The sequence below is a fragment of the Emydura macquarii genome, unplaced genomic scaffold, assembly GCF_026122565.2.
Source record: "Emydura macquarii macquarii isolate MOO-44397 ecotype Brisbane River unplaced genomic scaffold, CSIRO-AGI_Emac_v2 contig_1043, whole genome shotgun sequence".
Classification (NCBI taxonomy): domain Eukaryota; kingdom Metazoa; phylum Chordata; order Testudines; family Chelidae; genus Emydura; species Emydura macquarii.
The window spans coordinates 7363008-7378648 of NW_027131180.1; the positions used below are offsets into that span (position 1 = coordinate 7363008).

A 15641-nucleotide genomic window follows, 5' to 3' on the forward strand; every position below is an offset into this window, starting at 1 on the left:
GCCCCAGATATTCCATTTTGCTGCAAAATTCAGGATTGGAGTGCCATAGCAATCAGGTGGCCTTACTAAAGAATTTAGGTTCTGTTTCCTGTAGGGCATTCATTATTGTAACAGATGGCGCAGTGTAACATGGATCACTGTAACCCAAATACTGACACTAAGGTTTTAGTCATTTACACTGCAGCAACTTCATCCTATGTACTGCAGCATATTTTTTTTTCAGGCTATAGTGAAGAAACAGCTCAAAGCTCATGTTAGCAACATGAAAAAACTAGAGCAAGAAGGAATAATTTATTCCCCCTTATTTTTGTTTTACAGTGGGATAACCTGAGGTATGAAAAATAAGCTACTCCTGGTGTGTTCTTCTTAGTTTGTTATTCTGTGCCTATTTTTAATATTAATTCCCCCCTTGTTGTCCTTCGACAGCAGATTCTGCCAAATAATGTTCACAGGATAATGGACAATTGATAGTCTTAAAAAGGTTAATTAGTTAAAGAAAAGGACGATGCTAAATCTGTAGATTTCTCAATTGTACCGTACATAGTTGCTTTCAAGATCAAATCATTCACCAAAATTCTGATTGGCTTGTGGTGGTGCAAAACCTCCCTTTCTCAGTGTTGATGGAGAAAGGAACAGATCTAAAGCAGTCAAGTATGAACCATATGGTCCACAGCTTTACTATAGTTTTCAGGTGACTGCTACAGTGACATGAAAGGCACTCTGCTTTATCACAATTCAACACACATCTGTTGTTTTTTAAAAGGGAGTTCCCCAAAGCATCAGCATGTTTGCTATGATATTTTATTGCACATTTCACTACTTTTGTCCTTTCTATTGAAACAACACGAGAATTGTATCAGATTAAAGAAATAATTAACAATACACACATATATGAGACTACTAACTAGCCATAATCAATATTATTTATACTTACTTGATATAGTAGGGCACTTTGTTTGGTGAAATTGCCCTCTCCCAAGGACCCTGGACAGAAGCTGTTAACAAATATAAATAAATAAATAAAATAAGAGAGACATGGAGGTCAAGTTCAAAGCAAACCAAAAAGACAACATTAATCTCCGGAATTACAATTTTACACTCAGCCATGCTCATATTGGTCTGTTTGCTCAGTTACCCATGAAGGCAGGAAGGATTAACCTGCTGTTCTGAAATTTCTGTCCTAATCTGAGTGAAATTGAACTCATTCAGCTGCAAAGATAAATGCAAAAACCTCTTCGACCACTAAACTTAAAGAACAGATAAGGAGCTGAACAAGCAGCCTATCTGTCTTTCTGGTGAGTTCTTTTACCTCTTGGTAATGTTTTCTGCTTTTTTCTCTTTAAGTTCACCTCTTATTTGATCGACTGTTCTCATCCTTCTAGGAACAAAATTACACCCTCGTTTACATTTTATGTCAAGTGAAGCTTAACTGAGACACCTAGCAGCCCAGAATGATATTGTTCTCCTGTTTATTTGTTTTAAATAGAGACCAATTTTATTTTTATTTCCTACATTATTAAACATTCATGTGTTTTATTTTCTTTCAAAAATGGCAAGCAGTGGAAAAGATGCCAGCATGATCACATTGAAAAAAGTGTTAAACCCAGCAGAGAATGGCATTACATAATAGCAGTTTTCTCAGTCTAGACTATCACAGCATTAAGTACCAACATCAACTTACAGTATACTGAATATATTTTGTGAACAATGTTTTCTATGGAAAAGGAATATGTGTAGGAACTATTTTCAAACGATGGGAATTCATTATCAGATGACTGGCTGTATTATGGTATGTCTGGTCTGAGCCATACACTGAAAACTTTTCTTTAACACAATTTGTGATCTTCTCAAAGACTTCGGTCTCAAGAGTTGTTGGTTTTTTTTCCTGTTGCCGTATCCCTTTTCTTTAGAGTAAAAATGACACTGATCAAAAAACCCATAAGACTCTCTGGGCAATGTGACGTTGCTAAGACCCACAGTTGGCCTGTGCCAGCTAATGTAGGCTCATGGGGTTTGGGTTAAGGGGACCATTTAATTGCAGTGTAGACATTCTGGCTTGGGCCACAGCCCAAGCTCTGGAAACCCGCCCACCTAGCAGGGTCCCTAGAGCCCGGTCCCCAGTCCAAGCCCAAATATCTACTCTGCCGTTAAATAGCCTCTTAGCCTGACCCCAAGAGCCTGAGGCGGCTGGCATGGGCCAACCATGGGTTTTTAATTGCTGTGTAGACACACCCTATGCAACTTTCCCAGACTTGAAGAAAAGCTCTGTGTAGCTGAAAAGCTTGTCTCTATCACTAACAGAAGTCAGTCCAGTAAAAGATATTATCATACCCACCTTGGCTTGCTGTCCTACCTATAGTCATTTTTATTTATATATTTAAAAATGCCTATCCCAGGGTCTAGGTATTTTAACAGGTTTCAAACCAAAATCAAATCACAGTGCACATGAATAAAAATAACTAATGTACCACACTTCACCTGTGCACAAAAGTCCATCAGCTGAATAAAGAAAACACAGCACCCACTTTAAATATGTCTCACTGCACCTCAGAAACTCATGTAAAAAGATAACACGAACAAAGGAGTTTCACAAGATGTGAAACACATTTTTAAACAGTTTATAGAAGATCATTGTTTGTGGGCCTTTGAGGAGGGATTTGAAGGAGGTCTGGGAGGTTGCATGGCAAACAATATCAGAAATGAAAAATCAGATGTAAGGGCATCGTGGGAGATACATGGAGGCACTTTTGGATGAGAATGAGAAGCCAGTGGGACTCAAAGGTGATGACGGAGCTGGAGTGGCAAAGAAGAAGAATTTGGCAGCAACTCTGAAGATAGACTGGACTGTGACTGAAAAGCAGGGTGATAAAACAGTACTTTTCTATCAATACACTCCTTTCTGGGGCCAACAGCCATTGCATCTGCAGCAAAATTATGGACACCTTATATGGCTGAAGAAAGGGTTCAGTGCATTCTATGCCTACCCTATATACTCATACGGTTTTGCCAGTTACATACACACACTTTATATAAATACTTATACAGTGCTGGTAGTGGATGGAGTACTGCAAATGAGAAAATGAGCTGAACACTGAATGAGGAGGATTAAAAAAAATATTGAATAGTTGTTTTATTTCCCTGAGGACTCTCCATCCTGCACATGGAAGTCCAGATTCTTGCCATTCTCACTCACATGGAGTAGCACTTTGTTGCGGGAGCAGTCCAAATGATTTCAAGAGCACTAATCATGGAATAAGGTAATACCCCATGTGAGTAAGGGATGCAGAATCTGACCCTCAGGTGAATCCTGCAGAAAATAGCATGTGGTCATGCATTTCAAAACTGTATCATGATGCATATCTGCAAACAGGCAGAATAAAAGTTGTGCATATATGTTATACATATAAATATACACATCCACAGTTAAGCATGATTATACACTGTAATATATTACCTAGATTATAAGCTTTTGGGGGGCAAGGACTATCCTTTTGTTCCGTATTTGTACAGTGCCTAGCACAACGGGTCCTGCTCCATAACCTACTGTCATGATAAACTCATTCCACGATATACTTGGATGCAAAAAACCTCCAAAGATAACATACCATGTAATGCTATGTGTTATCTGAAATTAAGAACTAGAAAGAATGCCATCCACCTTTCCCATGTATTTGTACTTCAGGTTATGTCTCAGACCATTTCACTTATTCATGTTGCTTAATTTTCCTATCTATGTGAGGCTAGAGGAGATAGCATATAAACTGGTTTAAAAAACCATTTGGATTACGGAACCAGATATTCTGAACAGTAAAAGCTAACAAAATAACCTCGCCCCCCCACACAAATAAAACCACCCTACATTAATTTGAGGGTGTGATCTACTTTGTGTGGAATAATATGTGGTTATAGTAATAAAAAAAACCTTACCCAAATCAACTCCCCAAACTACATTAGAGGGCAAAAAGCCTCTCTCCCCAAAAAACTCAAACCAAACCTTAATTTCATAATGCAAACACATCAGCTATAGTTCCTACTTTAAATACAAACAAAATGTTATTGATTTTTTATTGACTGATTGGTTGAATATCTAAAGAATAGGTTGAGTTGCTGCAGTTATTCTGGAAGGTATATTTTTCCTTCACTCCTGAATTCATTTGGGCAACAGCTTTCCCAGGCATAACTTATTATCTCAGAATTTTACACAAAAAAGTGTTCTTGATCCATTTAAAAAAACAAGCACAAATAGTCTGCTTTCAGTGGAACTAAATGCTTTAGAAATAAACAATTCTGTGATGCTCTGCATAATTGGATTTAGTGTTCCTTCAAGAAATTGTTGCGAGGTTGTCTGTAATACAGTTTTTGCTGTCCTGGATGATTCCAGTCTTGCATAAATTTGAGTTGACAAAATATGTGGTACCTTTTGCAACTGTGCTCTGAGAATAATCATCTCATTTCTGGCACAAATCCAAAAGCTGAAAACAGCTGTTTCTTATCTCCTGGTACCAGTAGAGGTTTGTCATCCATTACAAAGCCAGTGTAACAGACACATATTTTTAATTCCTGGTAAAACCATGTTAGTAGTCTATCAAAGAAGACTTTCTGGAAAATGTTTTTTTATATGACACCAGAGGGTCCCTGTGTGTTAGTTACACTCAAGAAACAGACGTTTCCCTATTTGCAAAGTGTAATTCAAAAAAAGTGCCTTATTGTTCTAGTTCTGTAGTTTAAGAATCCATTGCCATACAACCAGCCACTTCCAGTGTTGACTACTGAAATTAAATAGCATAGCAAAAAGTGTCTTTTTAAAAGTGGATTTAAATCTCTCTGCACTCCATTAGCATTGCTACGCATTAGTAATCATGTAATAGTTACCTATTTTCAGTGTTTTATTTTTCTCCCTTGATGTGCTAGCATATAAAACTTAGTGGGTGCGCTATCATTGAACTTAGGATAAATATCACAGACCATGGTCACATAAATCTGTATTTATGTCTTTTCACAAAGTACAATGAAGCAGCAGCGTGCTAAATCTCTGTGCTCTATAGTTCAACAGTATTTTAATCTATTCAGGGGTCTGAGCAGAGAATTTAATAGGATGATAGTGTCATTTTAGCTGTGTTGATAGATAAAATTCAAAAATAATCCAATAAATACATAATTTAGGTAAATCATTATGGGAATCACATATATAATACACTTAAAACTACCAAAGGTAAATGATCTTTTAATACACCTGTCCACCAAAATATTCAAAGAAATAGTCTTGGCTAAAATCAATTTAATATAATTGCTATCAAAAACTCCTTTCAATGGTCATTATTAAAATGTTAACATTCACTCACAGCTATCATACAGTGACATGGATATATTTGCAAATGTAAATAAAGAGAAAATCCTCAGCATCTTAGATATCACAGGAGAGGGGGATGTAACTGTTGATAATGGTAATTTTTTGATGGCAACCACACTGTGCCAGGCTTAAATCTACTCTGTAACCTGCAGATTGCTGTTTGTTAGAGTTTCATATGAACAAATTACATCTTTGTGAGGTTTATATCTGAGCTCATACACATGTTCATAGTAAAAACCTGCAATATTTACAAACTGGTCATTCTAGCCCCAATTTAGCGAGGTATTTAATCATGTGCCTAAATTAAGCATGTAAGAATGGCTTCAGTCAGGGCCTCTACTTATGATATTTGGACTTTGCTGACTTCTGTTGTTCTATTGAGCATTATTACTATTTTTATTTTTTAACCAAATACACAGCTTAGAACATGTTAACCTTTATCCCCGCCTCTGTGTAGAACACTTCTTTTACTAATGTTTTTTGTTGAGGTATTGTATTTGTCATTCCTTATGAAGGCAGATAATGATGGCTTAGTAGTTTAATCCTTACGTTTGGAAAAACCTAGAATCACAAGTTCACATATGTCTACAGCTGACTTTCCCTTTGAGTCTGTCAAAAGTAGATAAATTGAGTACCATCCTATTTACTTTCAAATGTATTTTATTAAGACATCATAATAAACAAGACAGGGTCATTCTATACAGACATTAAAGCTCCCCTGGTACTTTTCCAAAGGGCAAGCTAAGTTACCTAATTATTTACAGCATGCTATATGCTGGCTGGTTGCCATCTCCACCCTAGAAATAGCTGTTTATCTGAGGCTGTGTGTGTGTGTAATTTCGGAAGTTCTTTAGGATCCTTGTCAATAAAAGGTAGTGTACACATGTAAAATATTAATTTTACTCATTTATAGAGGGCCTATTTCTGTCTTGTGCACATTTGTTATTACTGTAAATTGTGATGTAGAATATAGATATTGTGTAGCATAGAGAGTAATGTCTCACTGTATTACTGAGAAACTGATGTCAGAATATATTGGTTGAATGATTTAAAAGTTGCAAGGCAAAAACATCAGTCAAATCCTAACTTTCATAAAAATTGCACTCTATGGGGTCTAGCTTAACTCGCTGAGCTAGCTTGGAGCCTAATTTATCCGGCATATGTGGGTGGGTTCTCAGGAATTATAAGTGAGCTAGATAGTTAAATTCCAATTTGGATTCTGCAATAGTTAAATTATAAACTGCTTCTCTGTCTGCATGGCAATGCTGTCTGCGATCACGTACACAAATAGAGTAAAATGCTTTAAGATTGCTTCTCCAACTTTGGAAACTATGGGCTGATTGGCCATAAAGATCTCAACATGTGAAGAGGGGCAGCATTACAGAGAGTCATTCCACAGGAATGATAAATGAGGCCTCCCAGGTCTGCAATAACTGCTGAAATCTTTATGGCAAACTTCAAACATAATGTTTGCCGGGTGTTACTGGTGAGAAACATTAGACAGCTACTAAATAGATAACATGTTCCTTAGCATCATTACAAACGGTGAACAGCATCCTGTGAAGTCATTCAGAAGTTTCCAGAGATCACTTCAAAGCATAAAATCGATCCAAAGATCATTTTCTTGGATGTTACTGTTCTGTAGAGCAGCAACAAAATACTTGCACTTTGATATTGCATCAGGCAGGCTAATGCTGTAGATACTGGTCAGCTCTATGTACCCAGCTAGGTTTGTATATTGCTGACAAGTCTAATAATGAATGTGGGTTGCACTCAAACTTTTAAAAAGAAAATCTCTAAAACTGGCTTCTAGCACACTGAACAAATTGTGGCTTTTGTGCAGAGAAAATAAAACAGCTTATTAGAAAAATAAATCTTAGATAAACATTTCAAGCCTTATAGAGCCAAACATAACAGAATGAGCTCTGACATAAAGAGAATAGCCTCACTACTTTACGCACCAGGCATTTCAGAACATACAGAATATGTTTTAATTGAGCACAATTTATACCTCCTGACAACTCTGGAACACGATTCAATTGCTTCATTGCTAAACTCTGCTGCAGCACGCAGCAGAAATGCAGTAGTGTTCTTTTAAGTCTGAATCTTCCAATGGTACTTCAATAAAGGACATAACACATATACCGGGCAACACCAGAGAAATATCTGCCTCAGAAACCTGGTACAGTAGGCAGCACAGAAGTAGTTAATAAATAATGACTCTGTATGAATCTTATACTTATCTAAGAGTTAAGAAAAAACCATGGCTAGTTGTGACATACTCAACACTGGAGAAACTCACCATCAAAGATTAAAACATACTAAACTATTAATAATGCTGCTACGAAATGCATGAGATCATTTCACCAACAACAGCCAACTGCTTTCAAATAAACACTGCATAGTGCACTGTAGAGATCTGTGAAAATTAAATTCCTGCTCTTCCCCACTTTCCCCAATTGTGGGGGTGGTGGGTGCGGCGGTAGTGGTGTACCGAGGGGGCCATGCCACTAGGCACCAACCTGGGGGAAGGACGCCGGCTGGGACCTCCTTGGAGGAGCTGCTCCTCGCTGCCATCCCTGGTGGCTACACTGACCTGGACCCTCCGGCGCGGAGTGAGAGGTGAAGATGTCCCCGGGCCACCCTATGGCAGGAGAGGGCCTGCCTGGCCCCTGAACGGCCAGGGTCCCTGCAGCTCTCTCGATGTGCCCAGTGTGGGGGCGGAGGGGACAGGTCGGCATGACTGTCAGAGATGTCAGTGGGGGGCGGCTCCTCCAAGTAGGGCCCGGCTGGCATCCCCCCACAGACCAGCACCCGGGGGCCAAGACCCACTCTCGGTATGCCACTGGTTGCTAACACATATGGAGCTGCACTGGCGGTAGTGCAATGGTTAAACATTTTACAAAAAAGTGCTAGTGTAGATGTGTATTTAACATAATTCCCTCAAACTTTTAACAGGCTTCACTCATTAAGCAGGTCTTGAATTTAAATTGTTGCTCACCACTACTGCAAAGTCATTCCTCCCTTAATGACAATAGTAACAATGCCAAGAGCTGAGGAGCGAAATATCCAATAAAGATTATTTAAATTTATTTTTGAAATCTCTTTTCTTTCTCTAAGTGTGCTTGGCTCTCCTTGAAAGGTGCAGGATTGGCAGCCCTGAAGACTGAAATCTTCCACTGAATGCTGCACTATAGATTTAAACTTTTGCTTCTCTTGGCCTCCATGCATTTTACCTCCACATAAATTCAGTACTTAGCTTTGCATGGGTAAAGTCAAAGATACTGAAAGAGGGGAATGTTGCATCTAGATTTTAAAAAATATTCTCAGACAAAGGCTACGACTATAGCTGAAACTGGAGGTGTAATTTCCAGCGTGGGAAGACATACCTGTGCTAGCTCTGACTGAGTTAGTGCACTAAAAATAGAAGTGTAGCTCTGTGTATGGTCCTGTCCAAGATGCAGGTATGTACTTTGGCTACTAGCCATTTCCGCCACCTGTATGGGGGCAGAAAAAATTCTGCTCATGCCTCCACAGCTGTAAGAACCTATGGGACTAAAATCTGGGACCACAGGGGTTCCTGGCCACCAACGCTTGGGCATCGCCACATGAACCTCAGTCTGCTGGCAGACCCTGTGAAGCTAGATAATGCAGGGAAGTACCACTCAGCAGGGTCTGAGTGGTGGCTCCCTGCAGCGCAATGACTAACCCATGCTGGTATATAAATGAGGTAGCCAACTGGGAGCTGTGTGAACAATAATGCAGACTGCTTGCTTGCTTTCATTCCAATTCTTGCCTCGCTATGAACCACAGATTTTGGCTCCTAACCCCAACTCGGTCCTGACTCTGCTACTTGCCTTCTGTCTGCAACTCAGCACCTGACTCTGACATCCTGACTTGGCTTGACCCTGACTCTGTTACTCGTCTCCTGACTGCAACTTGGTAAGTGACCTGTGACACCAGCTTACAGTGCTGAACAATTGACTACATGTGTATTATGGGGCTGAGCACCTATTTTGCTGGGTGCTGTACAAATACACAAGTGAGACAATCCGTGCACCAATTACAATCTAAACCCAATTTGATTTACCATGTTAAATCCTATATTCCCATGACAGGAACAGACTGAAGTAATATATGCAATCCCTAGAATTGGAGAAGAATAGCTCAGTATCCAGATCCGATTCAGTCCATAGTCTCATCTTTAAGTCTGGCAGCAAAGTCATCAAATAAGATAAGGCCTGATTTGTCATCTTTGAAAAATCCATGCGAGTTTGATTATGAAGTTAATGGGTTTCTGTTCAGGCTATTAATGCCAAAAACTGTAAATTGAAAAGGTGTTTTTTTGTCAATTGCAAATAATTTACACTAGAGCAAAAACTCTATGCAATGGAAATTAACTAAGCAAATATTTAGTTCTACAATTTATTAACTGCCATCTTTGTAAGGCAGAAATGGCCAGACAGTAAGGAAGAAAAGGCTTTTCAGTACTTGAAATTGGAAACAGAGTGTGAGAAAATAAGGTGCAGTCCTAGGAACTCTGGACTCTACCTAAATAATAACAAAATATAACTAAATAATAACAAAAAAGAGTTGGTTTCCAAAAACTTAATAAACCTTACACATTTCCAGCCATTATTTATCTATTTCTGAATGTTAACTAATAGTTCTAATGATACTTAACAATTTTCTATATAGAGTACTGGCATGTGATGACTTTAAAAAATAGTTTGAGAAAATTAATTCCGATGGTTGTAGCTATTTGTTAAATACAGAATGAAAAAAAGTGACTTGTTTTTTATAACTTGAAAATTTAAAATATAACTAGGTATATCCAGTTAATCCTAGCTCTTTATATCAGGAGAATCCTACAAAAAACAAAACACGAGACAGATGTAAACAAGGCTTTTAAACATGCATGCCTAAATGTTTTTGCATTTACACAAATATCTATTGGCTCCCTGTCTTGACTAAAATCTGAGTTCATCTCTAAACTGTTGATGTTTTGGAGCCACAGATTGAATTAGCACTTCTAAGCAAGGAAAAAAAAACCCTGTGATCTCCAAAACAGGATACAGGTAATTGCCAGTTTGTCTGCGCATTATTTCATTGAGTGACATCATCGACACACACTAGGTGACAATCCTACAGGGATCAGGCTGAAAATTACAAGTTCTACCTGTAATGTTTAAAGATTGTAATACCTTCTATTTTTCAGTGATCACAAGTGGTGCATGTCAATGAGTTACAGCATTAAAAACCAGGATTGTTGGCAGGCTAGTTGAACAGTAAGTGGCATTAAAAACATACTGACATCTCTCCTACCTTTTATTTATTTATCTCGAAAGGAAGTAATAACTGTTCTTACAAACACAGATGTGTCCTCCAACAACAGACAATGAATCCCATTCTCTGTAAATGGCAGCATCACAAATCAAAACAAAAGGAATCAGCAAAGCACCATTATCACAGAGAAGTCAGTTGCAGCTCCAAGTTGAGACTGTGCTGAAATTTGCACTTAAAGCAGGACTGAAATTCCTGTACCTCACACTTCAGTTATTGCATTTAGTCTCCAAATTCAGCACAATACTCCTTCAGAGGACAATAGAATTATCTAGGTGATTTTTTTAGTTAAATATTCACTCACTTTTGTAGAGGAAACATTAAAAATGCTCCTTTTTTTAGAAATTTTACAGTTTTTCACACATTTCTTTGGGTCCGTCTAGCTAAACACCTGCAGTCCTCACAAACTACCAACTTCATCCATACATGCATTCATGTAACATCTCGGACATGGGCCCCTTTTGACATTTATCAAACTCCATCTTGACAGCTACTTCTGTTAAGGCTGCCAGCCATAGCCATTGACTCATAGACTTTATGGTCAGAAGGGACCATGATGATCATCGAGTCTGACCTCCTGCACATTGCAGGCCACAGAACCTCACCCACCCATTCCTGTAATAGACTCTTAACCTCTGGCTGAGTAAGGGCTAGTCTACATTTAAAACTTACAGTGGCACAGCTGTATCGGAGCGTTTGTGTAGCTGCTTTATGTCGACGGGAGAGAGCTCCCCCGCCGACATAATAAAACCACCCAAACGAGCAGCAGTAGCTATGTCAGTGAGAGACACTGTCCTGTCAACATAGCGCTGTACACACAAGCATTTATGCTGGCAAAACTTATATCACTCGCGGGGATGTTTTTTTCACATCCCTGAGCGACAAAAGTTTTGTTGGCGTAAGTGCTAGTGTAGACAAGGCCTTACAGAATCATGATTTAAAGACTTCAAGTTATAGAGAATCCACTATTTACATTAGTTTAAACCTGAGAGTGACCAGTACCCCGTGCTGCAGAGGAAGGTGAAAAATCTCCCAGGTCTCTGCCAATCTGACCCAGGAAAAAATTCCTTTCCAACTCCAAATATGGAGATCAGTTAGACCCTGAGAATGTGGGCAAGATCCTCCAGCCAGACACCGGGAAAATAATTCTCTGTAGTAACTCAGAGCCCTCCCCATCTAGTGTCCCACCACAGCCACTGAAGATATTTTCTGTTAGCAGTCGCAGTTGGGTCACACGCCATTGTAGGCAGTCCCATCATACCATCCCCTCATAAACTTATGAAGCTCAGTCTTGAAGCCAGTTAGGTTTTTGCCCCCACTGCTCCCTGGGAAAGCTGTTCCAGAACTTCACTCCTCTGATGGTTAGAAACAAGGGATGTAAAAGCCTAAACATTTAAACAGTAATCAGCTGTTGGGCTTGCAGAAGGGGAGTTGAGCTTGCAGAAGGGGAGTGGCAGCTGGGCTCGACTCCTTGCAAGTGACATCAGCCCAGCTACGGCCCTGCACACGCATCGGGTGGGGTGGAGGGGGAGCCGCAGCTAGGCAGCTCTCGCTTGGCAGTGAGCCCAGCACAGCTCCCCTTGCCCACGCATTTAACAGTTTAAACGTTCTATTTTTAGAACCTTTAAATGGATTCTTTATTAAACCAATTTTTACATCCCTATTTGAAACCATCTAATTTCAAGTCTAAACTTGTTGATGGCCACTTTATATCCATTTTGTTCTTGTGTCCACATTGGCGCTTTATTTAAATAACTCCTCACCCTCCCTGGTATTTATCCCTCACCAGCTCCAAACCTCATAGATACCCTGAGGAGACAGGGAGACTATCTGAGCAGCAGGGGCCAAGAGGAAAGCTCTGGGAAAGAGATGGGGCCCTGTGGAGCTATGGAGGGGTTTGTGGGGGATAAAACGGGCAGGCAAAGAGAACTGAGTTTGAAGAGGCAGGAGAGGTTGAGCTGAGTAATGATGGCCAAGGTAAGAGGGATTTAGCAGGAATGTGTGGGTGGCCTGGGGGAAAAAAGCTTGTGTGCAGGGAAAGGTGTTGAGACTGGAATTAGTGAGAGTGGATTTCACAGCTATGCCAGGCACAGGGTGCTTGAAGATCTCCTCTGGCACTGCTGGCTTGATCCCCTGCCAAGGGAAGTCTTTAAAATGCAGATGCGTCAGCACCAGACACACTCTGCCACCTGGTCTCAGGAGCGAGAAGGTATGTGGGGGCAGGTTGGGAGAAAAGGAAGCAGGACTTTGTGTGTGGGAGAATGAAGAAAAATTGGGACTTGTGCCTAGAAAGTGGAAGTGGACCCAGTGGACCCAGAAAGTGGAAGTGCTCCTTTCCATGCTCCATATTTCTCCTCAAGTCCCTCTTTTCCCCCCATCCCTCTCATTCATAGCCTAAATGCCTCCGTTACCCACTCCACGGCCTCATCCAGGCACCAAGCTCCCACCACCCCATGCAGCCCCACCTCCAACCACACAGATATAATTATAACTCTGTACATTCTAAAATACCAAATTCTGAACAATAACTACCAACACTGGACATCAGTAACTTTTCCTAAACATTACAGAAAGCATATCTTACACCTAACCATTTGCAATTGACAACCAGAACTCTTATGCTCCTGTGCAGAACTACTTGCAAAGTAAACTTGAAAAATCACACCAACCCTATCTCAATCACCAAAACCCATAAACATATAGCCAGTAAACATGGCTGGAGTTCAAGAGTGCTTGCCTGATAATTGTTCAGGATAAGTGTGAAGGTATGGTAGCTGAGGGGTGCTCAGTGACTTACTTGTTTATTTCTTTGATTATTATAGTTTATATTGATGGGACATGAAGCCTAGCAACCTTAACTCAAAGTTAACGATTTTGTGGTGAATATATATATGAAATAAATCCAGAGCGTGGAATCCTCCTTCTTTCTTTTAAGAACTATTGCTATCACTAGACTGACCCTTTTTGGACTCACTTGCTTTCATTGTGATGCAAGACCCATTTAAAAAGCATGACTTCACCCGTTTTGACCTCCCCTTTCACTGGGAGGCATTTTTATTTTTGACATATTTGTTCCCAGAAGTATAACTACAAAAGCCATGCTCACAGGAATGACTGTACATCTCACAGTGCTGCCCAGCTGATGCTCTGACATCACAACTCGCTAACGAACTGCCCTCTAGTAGTAGTGCTGCTGGGAATGATGCAAATGCAAGGTGGCTTTACCAGTGCAGAGTGCACACTGCTTAGTGTAGCCAAGGGACCTGCGGAGCCATCGCTAGTTCTCAAATTGCTGAATACTAATGCTGCAGAAGGATTTTGTAAATGTTTGCAGTATTTCCAATATTTTAAAGGAAATAAAACCATCTGTTTGATTTAACGCCTCTTTGTATATGTCTGTATGCGTGCATGCACCACTAAAATACAAGGTAAGTCTTCCTGTGCCCTAGCAGCTTTCAAAGTAACCCTAAAGCTGGCTTAAAGCGGTCCTGACTACTCCACTTTTCCTAGGGTAATCTTCAGGCAGCATAGCGCTACCATAGCAGATCCTTCTCGATCTCGTCTTCTAGGATAAAAAGTGCAGGGGAAACTTACAGAGGAAATGGGATGTGACTGGGGTGTATGACTGCCTCAGCAATCCCTGCCTGCCCAAAGGTTGTGGAAAGCGGCATAATGCTGAACAGCCCTGAGTTGATCAGCTGTACATCAAGAAACAGAACAGAATGGTCCAGGATTTGGGAGCTACAAAGGTGGCTTTCCATACTTTGCCCCACTGCTTTCTCATCTGCACTGAGCACTGCTTTGTTGCTACTCAGGTTCTGGCCCATGGAAACTAAGATATACTATATGCTTCTTTCAAGTAAAGAATCTGCTTGATAGGCTATTATAAAACAAAGAAGCAGTATTTTAAGGTATAATGAGAACCAATGGCTGGAAGTTGAAGCTAAAAAAATTCCAACTAAAAGGCCAGGTGGCAGAGTGTGCCTGTGGCGGATTTTCATCAGTGGAAATTTTTAACTTAAAGGTGCATATTTTTCTAAAAGATGCATGCTAGCTCAAATGCAGCTATTGGGCTTGAAGCAGGAATTAATACAGCATCGTTCTATGGCCTGTGTTATGCCAGAGATCAGGCTACACAATCAAAGTGGTGTCTTCGACCTTAAAAATCTATGAATTTATTAAAACTGGGGTGCAACGTAACAGTTCATCTTTTGGTGTCCAATATAAACTAAACCTGCGAATGTGAAACCCTTGATTTATATATAATGTCTCTGTTTTTATTTTCCAAACTATTCAACTGGGAAACAGAGAGAGGTCCGTGGGTTGTAGTGGTTGCTGACATGCTGAAAGAATACAGCCAGGCTTTGCAGCTGACAAGTCAAAAGACTTTCTAGAGATAAGGTTTACCTCTTACACAACAAATATTCCACATAACCAAGGCTACATCTATGCTACGAGCTCGGGGCGTGAAAAATTACCATCAGAATAAAGATCAACACAAAACTAAACTATGTGCTGTAAAAAGCATGGCCATTTAGGCTACATCTACACGATGAGCTAGGGTTGTGATTCCCCTGCTTGCATACACATACTCATGCTAGCTCTCACAGAGCTAGTATAAGCATAAAGTAGTGACGGTAGCATGCACAGTGGCAGCAAAGGCATAGCTGGGCTGAGTACATACCCACTGGCTTCAGGTAGCTTTGTACCTGGGAAATCTAAGCTGTACCTCTGCTGCCATGGCTTGTGGTACCACAGCTACATGGCTATCTATACTCACTCTAGCTCAATGAGAGCTAGCACAAGTATGTATTCTCAAGCAGGAGAATCACACCCTTAGCTCATAGTATAGAGGTAGTGTAAATGGCCATGCTTTTCACAGTGAGCAGTTTAGTGTTGTCTTGGTCTTTATTATGATGGCAAATTTTCATTATTTTTTTCTTATGCC

General features: G+C 40.1%; 1 protein-coding gene across 24 annotated transcripts in view; it reads right to left on the reverse strand.

The window, feature by feature from the left end:
• The window catches only part of DMD (dystrophin), a 1854857-nt gene that overhangs the window by 145510 nt on the left and 1693706 nt on the right, over positions 1 to 15641 (reverse strand). For all 24 annotated transcript variants that reach the window (XR_010919130.1, XR_010919131.1, XM_067545076.1 and 21 more), the window contains one exon: positions 935 to 995. Coding sequence is in view for 22 of the 24 variants with exons in the window: in XM_067545076.1 (XP_067401177.1) it covers positions 935 to 995 (61 nt within the window). In the remaining 2 variants the exon portion in view is untranslated. The remainder of the gene's footprint in view (positions 1 to 934; positions 996 to 15641) is intronic.